This window comes from Dendropsophus ebraccatus, chromosome 1, assembly GCF_027789765.1.
Source record: "Dendropsophus ebraccatus isolate aDenEbr1 chromosome 1, aDenEbr1.pat, whole genome shotgun sequence".
NCBI lineage: Eukaryota > Metazoa > Chordata > Amphibia > Anura > Hylidae > Dendropsophus > Dendropsophus ebraccatus.
Window position 1 is genome coordinate 72268194 of NC_091454.1, and position 20483 is coordinate 72288676.

General features: G+C 42.3%; 1 protein-coding gene across 2 annotated transcripts in view; it reads left to right on the plus strand.

Annotated features, from left to right (window-relative positions):
* The window catches only part of SNCB (synuclein beta), a 107756-nt gene that overhangs the window by 80969 nt on the left and 6304 nt on the right, over nt 1-20483 (plus strand). For both annotated transcript variants that reach the window (XM_069955224.1, XM_069955216.1), the window contains one exon: nt 16234-16323. In XM_069955224.1, the coding sequence (XP_069811325.1) occupies nt 16234-16323 (90 nt within the window). The remainder of the gene's footprint in view (nt 1-16233; nt 16324-20483) is intronic.

A 20483-nucleotide genomic window follows, 5' to 3' on the forward strand; every position in this document is an offset into this window, starting at 1 on the left:
ACTGACGTGTCAGTTTTCTGCCGCCACTATTCATTGAATAGCGGCCGCAGACAACCCAGTCAGTGCACACTATGGAGCAAGCGGCTCCGGCCACACAATCCATAGTGTGCTGTGGGGAGTTTTGATGTGGGCGTGCACGGATGCACCCTAATCAGAACTCGGCGCTAAAGATCATGTGGCCGGTACTGCTTTCCGTCCGGAATGATCTTTTCTGAGACTGGCCGTTCCGTGACCCGGCCGGGTCACGGAACGGCTGGTCTCTTACGTAGCCTCAAACTGTGAATTAGCAGCACCACCAAATTTATGTATGACTTATATCCAGCCTGTCTGTAACTTACTGTTGCGCCCCTTTATTACAGTTGTGTATTGCTGTAAAAATAGCCAAAATACAGAGAAATAACAAGCAAGTCACAGTTGCATACAAAAAAAAAAAAGAGGAAACCCACAGCTCTCTGGAACAGTTGTAGTATTCGTCCTGTAGTTCAGTTCCACCATAAAAAACTTGATATGAGACAGGTGCTTCTGGACTTGCTGTTGTGAAAGGAATCAAAGAGACAGGGGATGGTTCACCGTTGAACCCAGTCTTGATTAAAGGGGATATCCGGAGAGCAGGATGGGTCCTACCTTTTCTGCTGTCCGGCACTCCACTTCCTCTCTTTCTACATCCATCTGTGCTGATACTTCCACAGATGAGAGGGGGTAGGATTATGTTGCAGGAAATGACCTATAGCGACCCAATGTTATCATGGACATTGCATGCAAGCCCTGGTTTTGCCCTAGTTGAATTGTATCACAAGTCACAAAGTTACCACTTTGACAATCATTAGATGTGATGTTGTTTCAACATTGTGAAGACATGCGACCAAAGTCACCATGAAGTCTTATTCTTATGCATTACAAAAGCAGATAAAGGCCATACACATTAAAAAGAAGCACAACCATTTCACAGATCATCAGTTCACAGATGCAGCTGTACACATTTTAGTCTATATTGTCCATTACAGCTGTTCAGATTGACTATACATGATCACTGTCACTGGGCAAAGGACAAGCAATCTTTCTTGGGAGGTTCTGAGAACATTACTTTCCAATCATTACAGGAGTACTCCAGCCTTTAAATTTTTTTATATTTTGCTGCCAATGCATATAACATAAAAAAAATCCTTTTCTTATCTTACTATGCTCCCCTGGGGTACTCCTGTGGCTTCTATAGGTCCCCTGCTGAACATGCCCACCGCCACTTCTAAGATAGACTCATCTCGGCGGTGACAGCCCAGTCACTGACTGAAGTGAGACAGCGTCACAGCCATTTCTTGCCTTAGCAGCCTGTCACTGTGTTGGCTGGAACATTCAGCAGGGAACCCTAAGACACCACAGGAGAATGTGGTTAGGTAAAAATAGGAACTTTATTATGTTCTATCCAAGGGCAACAACATAAAAAAAGAATTAACTGACCATAGTACCCCTCAAAAGATCAACTTCTTCCCTGATTATGTCAGTGTGTCATCTGTCAGTTAAAATGATAATTCCTCATTTAATTTCACGCATTGAAAACTTGTTTTGATGAGAATTTTCATCGACTTTCTTAGGTGTGGGTTCTAGTAAAGTTTATATACACACATTTCAGTATATTCTTATGATTTACCATAGCTGTTTCAATTCACAGGTGTTAAATGAATAATTACATTCATTCCAGATTGATATATCCTCTGGAGCATAAAACGTGAATCTACATAGTAGGAGTTATTGTTCTTCCCCATTATTCATACACATATATATTCCATTAGCGTGACATTACGTAATAAAGCAGACGGAATGAATACAAATGACAGGGAGGATCATGATTCCATGCTGTACCACTGTAATGCTGCCGAGGATTATCCACACCATCTTTTCACTATCTTTATATCACGGCCATCAGATATGGCTGTAGTGGTCACTTTAATCTTCTTTGAATACTCGATGTTAAAGCAATAAAAAGTATGTAAAAAAATAATAATAGTTAAACAATAATTTAATTGTGTATATATATATATATATATATATATATATATGACCAAAAAGAGATCAGAATATAGTTTTTATAAGGGGATATATGTGTGTGTGTGTGTGTGTGTGTGTATGTGTATTTATATATATCTCTGTCATGAATGTGCCTGTGCCGAACTCCGTGCGCCCCTTGGCTCGTGCTGCGCGCCTGAGATGGCGCTGATATTCAGTGTTTTTGTATGTTTGTGCAGTGTCCTGAACCTTGTCTGAACACTGCTCTATTTCCTTTTGTGTTTGTTCAGCCACACCCGCTTTGCCTGAGATACTCCTGGCCACTCCGGAGTTAACTCTGATGCTGGTTAGCTAGTCTGATAGACTGTTCTCTCTGCCAGTCAGGTTGCTCTTGCCCCAGGTGTTCTGAGGAGATTAGGGCTCTGGTCCAATCAGCTCCTGCACTGGACCTCTGGTCTCCTATATAGTGTCTGCCAGCCTGCCTCTCACTGCCGGATATTGAGCTTGTCTCTGCCTGGTTCTGTTTCTCTTGCTCTGTTTATTCTGACCCCTTTGCCTGTGTTTTTGACCTTTCCTGCTAGCTGCCTGCCCCTGACCATATTGCCTGTTTATTGACCTTGCTTTTGGATTGTGATTCTGTACCGTGTTGCCCGATTGTTGTGACCCGGATTGTGGACTATTCTTTATTGTGTTTTGTCTGTCTGTCTTGTCTTTGTGTCCCACCTAGCCAGTGCAGGGACTGCCGCCCAGTTGCTCGCCGCCATCTTAGGGCGGATTGTGGCAAATAGGTAGAGGACAGTGGGCGGGGCTAAGCTTAGGGCTCACTGTCTTGTATTGTCCTGCTGTCCGGTTCCTGACAATCTCCTTCTAAAAATTATTTTTTTCAGCTCAGTTTAAAATGACGTGCATCATTTTAAGTCTAAAATAACGGACGTCATTTAGCTGTCTGGCTTCCCTTGACTGGTGTTGGTACATTATTCTAGTTTGGGGTTACTAATTGTCCTTTGTGTGTCGCTTATTTGAAAAGACCAAAGTACAAACGGAGAAAAGGCAAAAAAAGAAAAAACTGTGTGTGAACAACTATTAAAAGACAACCGCTGTTTGGAAAAGATGTCCGAAAATAATTGTGATAATGTCCGTTATTCCATTCACTGTGTGCATTGGACGTCCGTCGTCCTGTTGAATTTAGTGCATTGCTTTGACGTCAATTAAATCACGGCAAAAATTGACGTCTTTTTAAACAGCAAAATTGTCTGCCTTCTCTCTATTTTTGTCATTGTGTGAACATAGCCTATATCTGATCTTTTTTTGGTCATAGCATGCCCCATGAAGCATAGATTTAAATAAAAATCATTTGTATGTATATGTGCATGGACTTGGATCCAAACACATGTTCGGAAAATGATTCAAGTGTTTAATCATTTCAAGTTGGTGGAGCCTGTCTGTGCATGTTTAAGTTGGATTGACATTTTTCTGATGTATAAGTGCCATAGAAAGCAGAAATGTGATGTGAACAAGCCTTTAACTCTGTTTTATTGATTGCTTGTCTGTTGCCTATTTATCCTGATTTTAGCTGTAAGTGCTGCAACAAATGCTATTGTTCAGAGTAGATTAATGAGAGCAGACCTTTTCACATCTTGCACATGTTTGTGGTACTTGGCCAGTAGTTGAGCTAACCGTGACGCCAATGCTGTGGTGTACGGCTAGGGATGTTAGTTGTCATGATGCCAGTGCTAGTCTAGCACACAGGTTTAATGTACTGGAGGTACCTGTTTTCTAGATGGCCGGTTTGTGTCCCCAAGATGGTTGGTAACCTGTCGAGTTGTAGTGGGTCCCTTGGGCTCTTGTCACGGTAGTCCTGAGTGGCAACTTACCCACCCAGACTATCGGTATCGCCACCCACAGAAAGGGAAAAAGTAACCCAAGGTGTGTGGATTGTGTGTATGGGTGCTGCTTCATACAGTAAATGGCAGTGTCCCAGTGATGTAACAATAGAACAGCTTTACTGTCAAGTTCTTCAGTAATACAACACACTTTTGCAGAATAGATAGATCTTTGACACAGACTTTAGTGCTTAAACTTATTGTGCTTAGGGAGGTGCTTGAGAGTAGAGTAGAAGAGAGGAGAGAGGTAGTTGTAGCGGTGCTTGAAGAGTAAAGGAGAGGAGAAGAGTTTGTCAGAAGACCCCAACCCAATGTAGCTGTTTACTCTACTGTAATCTGAAGATATACTTTGCAGTGAATAGTTTACTTGTAGTTGTTTTAAGACTTTTGTCTGACCACCTTTTGCCCTACAGTGTCAAGCTACCCGACCTGTCAGGGTACTACAAGCCCCAGCTATGGTTATCTGGGCATAGCTAAGTGTCCGGGGTGTCCTAGTTACCTGCACTGCGAGAGAGGACACATAGACCTTCTTTACTGTAACTTTGTCCTATCCAGGCTAGTTCCTCTAATGCTCAGGATACTGCCCTGCTCTTTGTAGATGTGTTTTCGGCATGGGTTAGGGTATTCCTTGATTCCTCTCCCTTTAAAGTGCTTAGCATTAGCATGGTGTCAGCCAGGCTCTGGCTTAACTATTTCTGAGAATAGGGTAAGAACCAACTGTGCACTTCCTTCACCATATAACTCCTCCTACAGGGGCCTCTGGTATGCCTACCTGTGAGTGGTGGAATTGAGTGTGTGCAGAAGAAAGGAGAAAAGAGATAGGCTAGAAGTAGAAAGCACCTTCTACTGGTTAATAATAAACACCTGGTATACATAAATCTTAACCCATTACTGACTTCAGTTATGCAATACATAGACATATAAAATATTGACACCTAGTGGCGAAATCTCTGAATACTTTATCACCACTTTTAACCTGAAGGAAAAGGCTTTTTGACAGGTGCACAGGAGAGAGAAAAAAAACCTGTAGTGGGACACCACATGCTCAGTTAAAGTATTTTCATTTTTGGTCATGAGTAGAGATGAGCGAACCGGGTTCGAGTCGATCCGAACCCAAACGTTTGGTATTTGATTAGCGGGGGCTGCTGAACTTGGATAAAGCTCTAAGGTTGTCTGGAAAACATGGATACAGCCAATGACTATATCCATTTTTTCCACATAGCCTTAGGGCTTTATCCAAGTTCAGCAGCCACCGCTAATCAAATGCCGAAAGTTCGGGTTCGGATCGACTCGAGCATGCTCAAGGTTCGCTCATCTCTAGTCATGAGCCATGACATACAGAGATAACGCTGGCTATGGCAGTAATGTTGTTGCTCACCTGCCCACTGTATATTCTGGGTGCACGGACAGACCACTGGGCTGGCGGTAGGCATAAACTCTGAAACATGAAATGGATTCAGTACTTCCAGATAATAAATTCTTCAGGGTTTTTTTTAGGATCTGTCAGAACAGGTGCAGACAGGTACATAAAGTAAAAAAAAAAAACACTAACAAATTTTGGAAGAAACCACCTTGCTCATAGCATATGCTGTGAACATCAGATGGTCTCATCTGAAATGTGTCATTATCTGGAAGTGCCGGATTCCATTTCACATTTATGAGCCATGAGATGCTGAGTGGAAAAGCATCAAAGGGTTTTGCATCTTTTTTTTTTTGTGAATATCACTTTTTTTTATACATCATTGTGCATTATCTCAGGTGTTGTTTGTAGTAGCAGCAGAGGTAATGGATATTAATAAGGGCAGACAAGCAAAAGATAACAGGAGGGAAATCTACAGGATATACAATCATTCTATGTACTTGCTGCAGCGAGCAGTAAGAAAGGAAATCTTGGAATAAGCACACTCCTCAGACAATGAAGGGACTGCTTCCAGCTTAGCTTATAAATAGCAACAGCTGAGAAAATGAGGCCACAGCTTATACTGCCAGGATGAGAACAAGCACTGGCGGAAGGCAGCATGCCGAGCTGGGGAATGATTGGAGGGAGTAAGCTTGCCCCCCTCACCCAAGGTCTCCTTTTGATCCTATAAATCCCTCTGTTCATATGACCCATAGACAGATATGAGTGGCCCTCTCCTCTGCTCATACAGATTACATAGGGAATACAGGCTCATTCCCCAGTTTTACACTGCTTAAAATCCAATGATTTGTTTTACCTGATGTATTATTATTTTTTTCCCTGTCTGCACAGGCATAGCATGGTGCTGGGTCTCACAGCAGCCTGGCTTTATTGAAAGATTATTTTCTTTATAAACTAAGCTCAGCAATGGTGCTACCCACATAACATTAAACTAATGGTTATATTATTTAATATGCATATCACAGATACACCAAGCGGCTTTTATTTAGTTAATAACATAACCTTAATCCATCAGTGGGACAAATGAAGATAAAAAGATCACAGCTAGACGTGAAATCAGCTGGAAACATATCACTCCCAATAAGACAAAAGGCCTTTTATTACATAGGAACGATGATTGAAATGCAATCCAAAATATAGGATATAGCTGTTCTCGTGCCCAACAGTATTTCAGTATATTATTGGTGTCACACAGCAGTATGAAGTCATCACAGAATAAAGATTTCTTCTTAAAATCTGCCAGTAAAATTAATCTTTGGGCTTTGATTGATAGTCATAATTAGCATATCCCATTGCCTAAATCATTGAAACACTGAGATATTTCTCCACACACTTTTTTTTCTTGCTATACCATCTAGTGCTGCACTGTTATGTTGTAGACTCCACATGCCATGACTTCTACATTACACAGGGAATGAACCTTCCATTTGCAGGCACAATGGGATCCCTTTTGGCAGCTACACTATATAGATAATTGGATGGTGTCCAAGCTGTAGAGAATAAACCATTAGTAGATAGAATATAGTACAAACAACTCCATTGGCAGACAATAGCTCACAGCCTTTTGACTGGCACACTCCCATATCAACACTATTAGCAACCCTGTTGAGGCCTTTCCATCTCCTCCCTGTTGACAGTTATTACCCAGACGAATAGCAGCAGACATAGGTTGGATTTACACATAGTATTGTTTGTGGCAAATGTTATTTCAAAGTCTACGGAAATTTAGCTGAGCGTATATGTTTATTTAACGAAAAACTTTTTTAATATGTCAAGGGAGGGGGTGGGTAAACACAAAAACATCTACTTACCTCCCCAGCTCCAGTGCTGACACCCACAGTCCACCCCTAGGATGCCTGGTTGCTTCCTGGTGGTGAAAGGGTGAAAAATGTGGCAGAGGTGGGAAAAGTGGATGTTTTTTTTTCACCAACCCACTCCTTAGGCATATTGAAAAAGTGTTCTGACCAGAGTTCTTCTTTAAATTGAATGTGTCATCAGAAAATGACTTAAATAATGTTTTTATGTTAAACATATTTTTAAAGAATTTTTGGTGACATCTTTTTTCATTTTAAATTTTTTATCTAAAATAATCCTGCGAGCTTTTAGTTTTCATTTTTACCACTGGGGCTAAAACTAAGTTGAGACTTGTAGATAGAGGAGGCAATAGCAGTAGGGATGGTCCGAACCCGCCGAGGTTCAGGTTCGGATGAACCCGAACGCTCAGCATCGGATTCCCGCAGTCTGCCCGCTCTGTGCAGCGGGCGGATACAGCAGGAGGACCGCCTGGAAAACTGGGATACAGCCTATGGCTATGGCTGTATCCCAGTTTTCCAGGCAGTCCTCCCGCTGGATCCGCCCGCTGCACGGAGCGGGCAGACAGTGGAAATCTAACCGAACTCGGTTCGTACCATCCCTAAATAGCAGCTACCTGTGGAATGACCTCTTTAAAGGTCGCAGAGTATGCTCAGAAATTTTTCACATTCATCTCAAGGGGACAGAGTGTGTCTATTGTCATCTATGTCCATGAGGCTTGCTGTAAAGCAAGTCACTTAATGCTGTTAACAACAGCCCAGGCAAGATGGCAGCTCTTATCAGGGCCGTTTCTGTGGTCTCTGCTGCCTGAGGCAAACCTCAGGCGGCCGCCCCACACTAGCGACCCCCCCTGCTTCCCCCCCACCACCACCACCACCACTCATTCACCACTGTACCCCGCCGGGCTCCCGTCAGCCAGCATCTCCCTTTGCCCTTCAGCCTGTGGTGAGTGTCGGCGAGGGCTGCAGTCGGGGGGGGGGGGTATTCCTATAAGGGCTGCATTCCCATGTCGAGGAATGTCTGTAACCGAAGTCTCCCCCGCCCGGACAGCATCTGATAAGATGCTGAGAGCGGGGGAGAACTCTATTGATATGTGCCGCGCTGTAATGACAGCACCACGCGCGGCTGATTCATTACAGCATCGCACGTATCAGTACAGTTCTCCCCCGCTCTCAGCATCTTATCAGATGCTGTCCGGGCGGGGGAGACTCCGGTTACAGGCATTCCTTGACATGGGAATGCAGCCCTTATAGGAATACCCCCCCCGCGCGCTCCGATCCGACTGCAGCCCTCGCCGACACTCACCACAGGCTGAAGGGCAAAGGGAGATGCTGGCTGACAGCGCGGGAGCCCGGCGGGGTACAGTGGTGAGCGCTGATGACAGGACAGGCAAGCGGCTGCAGGGCTGCTGTCTGCCGCCCCCTGCAGGAGCGCAGAATCTGCCGCCTGAGGCGGAATACTCATTCCGCCTCATGGCAGAAGCGGGCCTGGCCCTTATGTACAAAAAGTGAAGAATTACAGTCAGAAAATATAAACAGATTAGAATTTTAAAAATGTAATGTTTTGGCATCTTACTCTAATCAGTAAAAAAAAAAAAAAAAAGTAACACAAATGATTTGCTTTTGTACACCTCTGACAATTGTTATTTCCACCAAACACTAGGCCCAGATTTATTAATCTATCTGAGACAAAAATCAGGCATATGTTTTGGTGGCCGCCTATCACAGCTCAGCTTTCATCTCTCAGAATGATCTGTGAGTTGGGCCATTATATTGTCAGGCAGTCTCATTGACATTCATCTATGTCAATGGCATTTATCTATGTGAATTGTCTATGTTTATGGCCAGCTATAAACCTGTGGGTTTGCTAATTAAAATGGCTTCTGTCAGGGAATTACCTGCCTATGTTCCCGCTTTGTCTGCTTTGCCTCCCACACAGCAGCCTATCAGAAACTCTGGAGCGTTGGGCCAATCACAGACAGCCTGCTGTTTCGGATAGACATCTGGCAGACGATTTAATGGGGCAGCTAATAGCTCTTAGCTTCCTGTGATTGTTTGGTATTACCTGCATCACCAGCATTTCCCTACTTTTTATCATGAGTTTCTTCCCTATTTTGCCTGCTCTTCTGACTACACCTCCAGATCCTGATTTTGTACCACTACTCTGTATGCTCATTTATAGGTTTTTGTCTTTGACCTTGATTTGGCTGCTAACATTACTCTCTGGTTTGACCCATGACTTGTTTGTTAAATTGCATATTGGCTTATTGAGCTTTTGACCTTGACTTCTTACTATTCTAACCCTGACGGGCCCTGCACTTATTTACCTTAGGACCTCCACCCAGTTGGGTACTGCCGCCTAGGACAGATCGTATAAATAGGCAGGGACAGTGGGCCGGGTTCCATTTATTGCTCACTGTACCCCAAAAGTGATAATAGCTTCATTGCCCTACTAAGTAGTAGCTACTAGGTAGATACAAAGGACAGTAGTATACTCAAAGTACATGATGGTTGTCAAAAGGGACAGTATGTAGCCCCTGAATTATTAACAGAGTTGACATAGGGCCAAACCAGAGAGAGGAGGCTAAGGGATTGTGTATTCTCCATACTTAACCCCGGCCAAGATGTACAAACTTCAATGAAAGCTGACACAGAGATGGACAGGTGACAACAAAAAAAACTGTACAAAGCAATGATGGCTATACAAAGGTCTAGACAGATTTTTTTTTTATATAATAGTAAACAAGAAAAAGGTCTGGGCAGACAGCAGAAGTATAGACAGGGTCACAAAACAAACCAGGTCGATGCCAAGAGATACAAATGAGACAAACACTTTTGCACATTACAGAAACCAATAGGGCAATAGGGGTGGGTCGCTTTGAAAACCAAAGGCAGCAAGAGATTGGAGGATGGTGCTGGCTTTTGGTGGTACTGTACACGTGTACAGACATTTATAGACAGCATAAGCGACCCAGGAGAGGACATATACCACAAAGGAAGGAGGTGAGCAAGGCATGTAAACAGCTTTTCTACACAGTTTAAGAAGTGAACTTGAGAAAAGGGATTCTACAGAAAGAGAACATGCCAGGAGTCAGAGACCCAAGAGACCAAGAAGAGCCATGGAGTGTAACACCATCAGAACAGTAACCAGCATCAGAAATAAAAAGTAGGTCAGACAAAGATTCATGCTGAAAACAATTTGTTGTCATCAGCACAAAATTCAAGGATTTGTTCAAACTTACGAAGCAGATTGACAGTCATCTAACAGAGGACATAGCTGGAAGGTAGCGACAGTTGTATTTTTTTAATACAAATAGCAATGTTTTTTGTCTCTTTATAGAAAGTCAACACATTGCAGTTCTCTTAACTAATATACAGTGTAAGAAAAAAAGTAGTATGCAGGTTTTACTTATGTTAGTGCACAATGGTGTACCATACTCACTTTTACTGATGTATTCATGTTCCTGTAGCCACCTCCAGTTGCCAATGTGCTAGTCCCATCGCTGGTGCCAGTAGAGGGGTTTGGTAGTACATCTACAGTGTGTCCAATCACCATACTTCAACAAAAAAACAATTGACTCACCGGCCAATTAGGCCGTTCAGTCAGATAAGTAATCATGGACTGGGATGATGTATCCGATCAGTGGCTCTCCATTTGTTTCTGCTCTGCCTTTACCTCTTTGTAAAATATTGTATCTTGTATACTACCTGGTGTGTTTGTGGATTACTGTGTCAGTGTTTGTACCAGCTACTGTCTGACCTGTTCTCCTGGATTAACCCTCACTTGTCTTAATGGTATTGGCCTTGGACTGTTAACCCTGTATTGTCTGTTCATGGGTTGACCCCTCATGCTCTGTTTTGTGTATTAAATTTATTTTTGACATACAGATCCCTGCATAGGGGTTAACTGGGTTCACACTACGTATATTTGAGGCTGTATATTTGAGGCTGTATAGCAACCAAAACCAGGAGTGGATTGAAAACACAGAAAGGATCTGTTCACACAATGTTGTAATTGAGTGCATGGCCGCCATTTAATGGCAAATATTTGCTGTTATTTTAAAACAACGGCTGTTATATTAAAATAATGGCCGTTATTTACCGTTATATGGCGGCCATCCACTCAGTTTCAACATTGTGTCAACAGATCCTTTCTGTGTTTTCAATCCACTCCTGGTTTTGGTTGCTATGAGGACCTGACATGAGGACCAAATACTGCCTGAAATACACGTAGTGTGAACCCAGCCTTATAAAGGTGCAAACAGATTCTGCTAACCAGAGTGGTCTATGCAAATGCAATTGCATTTCTTTTCTTGACTTCATCAAAATGCAGTATTTGGCATATGTGAGAATATCTTAAATGCTAACATCACATTATTATTTGAAACACATTTTAAATGTCAAAATATTTGATTACATTTATTGCTCGGTTGCCAGATCTATACGGCAATATTAAAGGGGTTGTCCCACCACCATTAAATCCACAATCGCTTACGTCTTTTTCCTTATACGTCTCTCTGCCTTCCATTTCTTTATAATCTTTCCTTCCAACAAAGTACCGCTTACACCCTCTTAACTCAGCTCCTTTACTGAGGCCTGTCTAATATACAACTTTATTTACCCTCATCTCTTTCACTTTTTACAACTACAAAGCTATGCTCAAATAGCCATCCATAATCTCACTGAAAGTGATGGGGAAGACCTTCTTTATCTAAATGACCATGGCCACAGATACCTGTAGATCCATGTACCCACATTACTAGTTCCCCTGCACTAAACTTCATTATGATACTACAGGAATTGCGACCACAGACCTTACAATAGATATGATATTTACTAGAGATGATCTGCTTCCTCTATCCAACCCCACCCCCTCCTCCTCACCTTACTATTTCTATAAAATACATCCGGAATTTCGCAAACTGGCTTCTGAATCTACCAACACATGGCTCTGGACTAAACCTATATTGCTTGAACCCAATGTCTTTAAAACCTCCATATCAAAGGAATCTTTATATACTAAAAGACACTGAGTGACCTCATCTTACTTTCTTTGATATCTATCATATTGGCTACCACTACTGAAATCACTGGCAGCTCTCTAACCACCGACAACACTCTAAGGGCCCTATTACACAAACAATTATTGGCTGTACTTGGCCAATTACTGGCCATTCCGGTCGATAACCGTTTGGTTTAATTGGTCATTTTATGCGCAAAGTCAGCTGATCATTGTTCTTCAACATCTTAAATTAAATCGATAACAATAGTGACATTCTGTGTAATAGGAGAGGTGGCATCAGACCACTGCTCTCTTCAATGGGCCACAGGCAATAGCACAGGCAGTGTGCAGGGAACGAGGAGGAAACAAGCGCTGACCTGACGGGTCAATTTAAATGATTACATTCCTGATTCCACATCAATCCAGGTGTAAGAGCAAAACAGTGCTACAGTCTAAGGCCATGTTCCCATGGCGTAAGAGCCTGGCCATTCTGTGACCCAGCCGGGTCACAAAGCGGCTGGTCTCTGAAAAGATCATCCCGGACGGTACTGCGGTACCGGCTGGATGATCTTTTCGGTTCTGACTGTGCACTGACATTGTTTTCTGACGTGTCAGTTCTTTGCGGCGCAAGGGATCCTGGCCAGAGCGTATACGATGTGTATACGCTCTGGCCGGGGTCCCATAGAAGGCAAGGCAACGTTTTCGTACAAAGTATGGCTGTTTTTGTAACAGCCGTACTTTTACGAAAACATACGTTGTGTGAACATTGCCTAACATTGCTTACTTCTGGTTACATTACGTCCTAGAAAAAAAATGAAATAAAAATTGATCAAGAAGTCACATATATACAAAAGTGGTAAAAGTAAAAAGTGAAGATCATTGCAGGCCCTGAATCAATTTAACAAGGCAAAAACCCACTTATGTATCATTTACAAGAATGTAATCTCTAGTTAGCAATAAGAGTCATAAGAATTGTGCATATGTCCAATACTTGATATTTGAGAACAGACATTAACCCCTTAATGACACAGGGAGTACATGTATGCCCTGGCATCGCAAGGGGAGTTCAGAGGGGGCCTACATGTGGACCCCACTAATTAGCGGGCGGGCACAGACCTATCGCCACGCCTGCTAATTAGCCACTTAAATGCAGCTGTCAAAGCTGACAGCTGCATTTAAATGGCTTCTTTCCCTGTACCTGGTGGTCTAGTGTGATCGCGGAGAAGCAGTCTCTCCATCTGGTCTGGAGTGGGGGTCTGCGGCAATCTTTTATTCCTGGCTGCAGCAGGCCAGAGCAATAGATTGCTGATCTCACTGATCTATGCAGTATATATGTACTGCATAGATCTCAATGAGAGATCAATGTAGTTAAACTTGTAGTTGTGTTTAGACTGTTTCTGACCACCTTGTGACCAACAGTGTCGAGTGACCCTTCCGGTCAGGGTATTACAAGCCCCAGCCATGGTTATCTGGGCTTAGCTACAGTAAGTGTCCAGGGGTGTCCCAGTTACCTGAACTGCGAGAATGGATATGTAGACCTTCTTTATGGTAGTTTTGTCCTATCTAGGCTTGTTACTCTTGTGTTCAGGATACTGCTCTGCGCTTTTTAGACCTGTTCTCACCATGGGTACCTGGACTCTTCTCCCTTTAAAATGCTAAGCACTGCATACTGAACGTAGCAGTAGTGGTTAAAGAGCTGGTTGTCTCTAGCTGCACACACTCGTGTCTAGACTAGACTCCTGTACTCCTGTCCCCCCACGCGGAGCTAACTAACTCCTCTTACAGGGGGTGAGTGTGTGTGGAGAGCAGGGATAGGATGAGACAAAGAGCACCTCCTATAGGTTGGCACAAAACACATGGTACAACAGTAACATTAACCCATTACTAACTTCAGCTGTGCATAGAACAACCAGACTCACAATTAACACCTACCCCTAGTGGCGAAACTGCAGACTACTTCATCACCACTTAACCTGGATTGAGAACTTTGCAACAGGTGCATAAGGCACTTAATAATGGGACACCACAAGAGCACTGTGTCAGACTGAAAAGAAAACAACATTTCCTGTAGGCAGCTGAAAAGTATGGGAAGACTTGAGATTTTCAAATAGAAGTAAATTACAAATCTATATAACTCTTTGAAACTAGTTGATTTTAAAGAAAAGGTTTTTCCCACCCTTTGCTATATTTATTATGACAACAGGAATAGTCCCATTACATTGTTGGTAAATCCTGCTGCTAGTTTGGGCTCCCCACCTGTATTGTAAATCATGCTGGAGCAACTTTCAATTGTTAGCAAATAAAAGTGCTACATGTAAATTATTGACTAGCTATAATGCAACCTGACACATTTGATCTAAGCATAGTAGCTGTATGTGTTGTCTATGAAGGCACAAAGACGGGAGAAGAGCTGATAATTGATTTGTAGCACATAATAACATGATTCTTAATTGAAATGCTTGTGTCTTGCTTCCAGCATTTGCAGATTTATCAAACAAGATTAATGCATTCACACTTTAAGCACCAAGGAGCAAGGACTGCAGTGCAGTGACAAGTGAGATATAAATGGAGCTGGTTCGATGCAATGGCAACAGGGGCAGGATCTTAGATCACATTGTGGTTACTTGGCAGTAAATGTTCTTGACCAATGCTTTCATCTATTCCCGTGTACTGCCCTCTAACTTGTGTCCCAGTGAGAGATACAGGTACACTTCTCAGCTTTCACTGTAAAGAGGTCATCCCTAATCTAAAAATCTGAGAATCTATCACTTAAGTTCCTATTACACAAGTACAGTGTCCACCTGCACAATAGATCCATAAATGCATCCACCACTGTCTATCCACCGAATGGTGATATTGTTTATTGCATCTTCAGTATGCATAGAAATGAGAAGCAATGACCTTTAGCATAACATATAGAACTAGTAACCCTTTCCTGAGCCATAACGTAATTATTATTGTTGTATGAGGGTTTATTTTTTTGTAGGACAAATTGTACTCTTTTTATTTTATACCTCGAGCGTGCTCGAGTCTATCCGAACCCGAACGTTCGGTATTTGATTAGCGGGGGCTGCTGAACTTGGATAAAGCTCTAAGGTTGTCTGGAAAACATGGATACAGCCAATGACTATATCCATGTTTACCACATAGCCTTAGAGCTTTATCCAACTTCAGCAGCCACCGCTAATCAAATGCCGAACGATCGGGTTCGGATGGACTCAAGCATGCTCGAGGTTCGCTCATCTCTAAACAGTACCAAACGTGGGTAGCTTAATTTATTATATATAAAAAAAAAAACCTTACAAGGGCCTTGTTTTTTTTCCCACCTATGGAGTTGTGTGGGGGGTTATTTTTTAGGCCACAATTAGTTTTGAGCAAAGCAGAAAGTTCAGGTTCAGCAATATACATCCAAATAGAGTTTTTCTCTTGGCATCTGGACAAGTTGGATGCAGCCCTAGGACTAACAGGAAAGCATGGGTACAGTCGGGCCAAACTGAAGCATGTGGCATTTGATTACCAGTGGCAAAAGAAGTTGGATGTCATAGGCTGTATCCATTTTTTCAAGGACTCTCTAGGGCTTGCTTGAGGTTTCTTCTTTAGTACTAACGTAAGTTGTTTTGGGGAAATCTGCTTTACACCTTCAATGCAGAAACTGTACAGGTTACAGTCTTTTTTTCTCATTCGTTTCAGCTTTAAAGCTCCTATTGAAATTAGTGGGAGCTTTAGGATAGGTCCCGGCCACCCTGACTGCAGCTCAGAGAAATCTATGCCACAGTGCTGCACACATGCAAGGTTTTTGCCTGTGTGCACACGCCCATAGTCTTGTGATCCCTGAGGATAACAGAATAGCATGGGCAAAGGCTGCACAGCAAACAATGTACCTAAGTAATACTCCCTCTGCTGGATAACAGTAGATCCAGCAAATGCATTTCTCTAATGCAAGTGCCTGAGCAGCTAATAAAAAAAGCTGCCCTATACTCGTATACTTTGAACTTTAGAGACTTCTCCCAATATAATAATAATTGCAATTATTAAGATAATTGCAATTGCTTTGTCCATAATCAAAATTTCTAGAAAAATGTTATTCATCATTGTCATTATCCTCTGTATTTTTAGCCTGAAGAGGAAGCTCAGGAAGCTTTGGAAGAACCTGCTGCTGAACCACTGCTGGAGCCAGAAGGGGAGAGCTATGAGGAAGCCCCCCAGGTAGGAAATCATATGTTATAGGATATTTAAAGGGGTACTTCGGCGCTGGAGTACCCCTTTCAGTTAAAACCATGGGTTTCATATCAAGATCATAGGCAAAAAAGTGCTCAATAAGTATACAATTATTTTTCCAGAAACAGCGCCACTCTTGTTCACAGGGTATATCTGGTATTGCAGTTCAGTCACATTAATGTATATTTCCCACTGTAGACATTAATGTGGCTTTTGAAACCTGCACCTATCTCTAGAATGGTGCCCCCCTAAACCCACAAGGTGCAGCATCTAGGTCATGGATAAATGAGTAGAGGAAGCTGTGCATGTCTGTGGCTCTCTCACACTAGCTGTTTCTATAACTTTCATAAAAGTGCATGGAGAGAGTTGGGCACATGCCAAGATCCCTCTCAGTAGTGAGATCCCTAAGGTAAACTTTTACAGGTGCTGAGGGTACTTCTTAGCAATATCATGTGATTTTCTTTCTGTTAGAACTGAAAGGTAAAGTGGGTCACTTGAACTAAGTAGTAGGAAAAGAGCTTGCTCTCTAGTGCTACCTATTGGAGGTATAATCTATAAGACTCCCTATGCCAGCTTGGCAGTCTCTCCAAGGCACATTACCTCAGACTCAAATCAGTAGTGATCCAAATCTAGAGCAGCGTAGCCAGGTTACAAAGTCACTTGTATAGTAAGCTTTAAAAAAGCCGACACAATTACAAGGTACAATTATCTCTGCTGGAAGAATTGCTGGTGGGAATGTTATCGTCATTCTTAAATTGAAGAGGTTGTAATACACTAATTATGTAAAACTTCAAAAATAGCTTTGCCCTACATCACCAACTACACGACTACAGGTCTTGTGTGCATGGAGTACTGCTGTCACTCTGGATACAAGCAATGGTTGTCTTATGCTCTGTTCACATCTGCTAGCTGGATCAGTCTTACAACAAAGACTTCAGGTACTGCTGATGTGTCCATTATTTTTGGTCACGGACATGTTACTTTCTGGTGTAGAATCTGAGTAGAAATTGTATCGGGTAGTTTAGATGTAGAATAGAGATGAGTAAAATTGCCGAAAGTTTGGGTTCACAGGATTCAAATGCAGATCATTTGGGTTCTTTCGGCTAGATCACTTCTCTCAAATGTACAATAGTCCTACTGAATAGAGCTAATCCATCTCTGTGCCATCTGGGTTGGAAAACCAAGGGTAGGCCTTAGATCAGTTATGGCTAACCTTGACACTCCAGCTGTTGCAAAACTACAACTCCCATCATGCCTGGGCAGCCAAAGCCATATCTTTGGTTGTTCAGGTATGATGGAAATTGTACTTTTGCAACAGCTGGAGTGTCAAGGTTAGCCATGACTGCTCTAGATAAAGTATGGGGAACCAGCCTTTGGCTGTCTAGGCATGATGGGAATTGTAGTTTTGCAACTGCTGGAGGGCCGAAGGTTCCCCTTACCTGTCCTAGATCAAAGCATCGTTGTAGGACTCATAATGCAAAAGCAGTAGAGATGAGCGAACCGGGTTCGGGTTCGAGTCCATCCGGACCCGAACTTTCAGCATTTGATTAGCGGGGGCTGCTGAACTTGGATAAAGCTCTAAGGTTGTCTGGAAAACATGGATACAGCCAATGACTATATCTATGTTTTCCACATAGCCTTAGGGCCGTATTCCACCCGACGATTATCATTTGCATAATCATTAACGATCTCAAACGACCGCTATTGCGAAAGACCTGAAAACATTCACTCATTTCCATGGAACGATAATCATTACTTATGATCGTAATTGCGATCGTTTTTTCTTCGCTATTTAGTCGCTATTGCGTTCATATCTATTGTGAACGACCGAACGATGTCTTATTCAATGCGAAAGATTTGCGAACGTTTTGCGAACGAGCAACGATAAAAATAGGTCCAGGTCTTATAAAGCGATCAACGATTTCTCGTTCGGTCGTTAATCGTTAACTGCATTTCAACCAAACGATTATCGTTTAGATTCGAACGATTTAAAGATAATCTGAACAATAATCGTCCGGTGGAATAGGGCCCTTAGGGCTTTATCCAACTTCAGTAGCCACCGCTAATCAAATGCCAAAAGTTTGGGTTCGAATCGACTCGAGCATGCTTGAGGTTCGCTCATCTCTAGAAAGCAGATGAGTATAGTGTATTTTATTATTTTATAACACAAGCAGGGGGTAAAATTATTTCAGACAACCCCTTTAATGTATTAATTGATTCATTGGACACATTGTGGCAACTTACAAGCATGTCATTAATTATTCGTAGATCAAAAAGGAAATTTTGGGATACTGTTCTTAAGACAGAATTGGTTTATGTAGCATTAAGAAGGCTACAGTAATTTAATCATAAGCGGAACATTTCACCCGAGCTGCGGCAATTGTTTAAGTATGATTAAATGAGTTTAATAATTAATTACATCCAGGTGCAGAAACTTATGTCTGCCAATAAACCCAACAGAAAAGGCAAAATTAATAATACAGCTTCACCACTAGCTGCAAATTATAATGCACTTTAATGGCCTTGCTCCTAAAAATTAACCCTTTTATTGCAAATGAATCTATGCTTTGTTTCATTAAAGTTACAGGAAGAATATAGGGCTTCTTATTAAGGAATTACCAGTAAATTCAGAAAAAGTAGGGTATATGCACACAGAGTAATTCTTGTGGAAAACTCAGTGTGGAATCCGCCGCTCAATGCCTGCACCCAACATCCACAACCCTAACCCCCACCACCCCGCCCCCTGCGCAGGTTCCCACTTGAAGTTCCGCATGTCATATATGCTCCATTATATGCTTTGGGCGTACAGCGGAATCCGGCCGACCATAGAATGGAGTCTATGGAGACGGTGGAGAGGGGAGCAGTGACAAGCAGAGGATTCCGCATGGAGTTTTCTGCGCCAATTACTCTATGTGCATATACCCTCACTTAGGCCTCTTTCACATTTCCGTTTATTCTATCTACATTTGCGGACCCAGAAATGCAAACAGAATAAGGACCCCTGTAGGTGGTACAGATCCGTGTTGAGGCTGGGATTCATGCTACAAAAAAAGAAAAACGGGCACACAATTGTGCAACCCAAAGTTGTGGCACGGATCACCAATTCTCAATGAATAAATCTGTGCTAATGTGGACAGCTATGGATGCACCTCCATAATGCTGCCTGTAGCTGCAGGTCTGCTGCTGACAGCTCTATGTATGTTTGAATCGGGCTTTACTGTAGATAGATCAATGTACCATTGGTGGCATATTTCGTTTTCTCAGTGTTTAGCCAAAAATACAGCCAAATCCGTAATTGTCATTATAGGGTCAACAAAAGACGTTTAGAATTGAGCAAAATGGCTTCTGTAGATTTCAATAGGTGTATTGTTAATCGCTGTAGATAGGTTATTTTATGGTTTTATCTATTATAAAATATGGGACATATTGAATTACCTAGTGCTACAACAGTTATCCCCTATGCATAGTTTTATTACAAAATACAAATTTGTGCACTATAGTAGTTCAATGAACCTATTCACTTGAATGGGAGCTGAGCTACAGCGAACCTAAAAGGGTCAGTGATCAGCTGACCAACAAGAACATTCTCATTTGTTGGCTGATGAAATTATTTGTGTAGCCACTTTAACCATTTTTATTGCACATAGCCCTTTGTAAACAGGAGATATGTGGCAAATAGAGATGAGTGAACCGGGTTCGGGTTCGAGTCCATCCGAACCCGAACAATTTGCATTTGATTAGCTGGGGCTGCTGAACTTGCATAAAGCTCTAAGGTTGTCTGGAAAACATGGATACAGCCAATGACTATATCCATGATTTCCACATAGCCTTAGGGCTTTATCCAACTTCAGCAGCCACCGCTAATCAAATGCTGAAAGTTCGGGTTCGGATGGACTCGAGCATGCTCCAGGTTCGCTCATCTCTAGTGGCAAACAATGATTAAAGGGCCAATCCAGTGATTGTTTATGCTGCCCGAACTGCAATTAATTTAGCCATATAAAGGCAAGTTAAATGAGCACTCAGCCTGTATTAAAGGGTTTTAGACTGGTTTCGGATGAGCGTAATACATCTTTATTATAGATGCAAGTCTCAGGCTGACCACAGGTCTAGTGACCTAAACTGAATACATCATAGATCCCTATGACAGA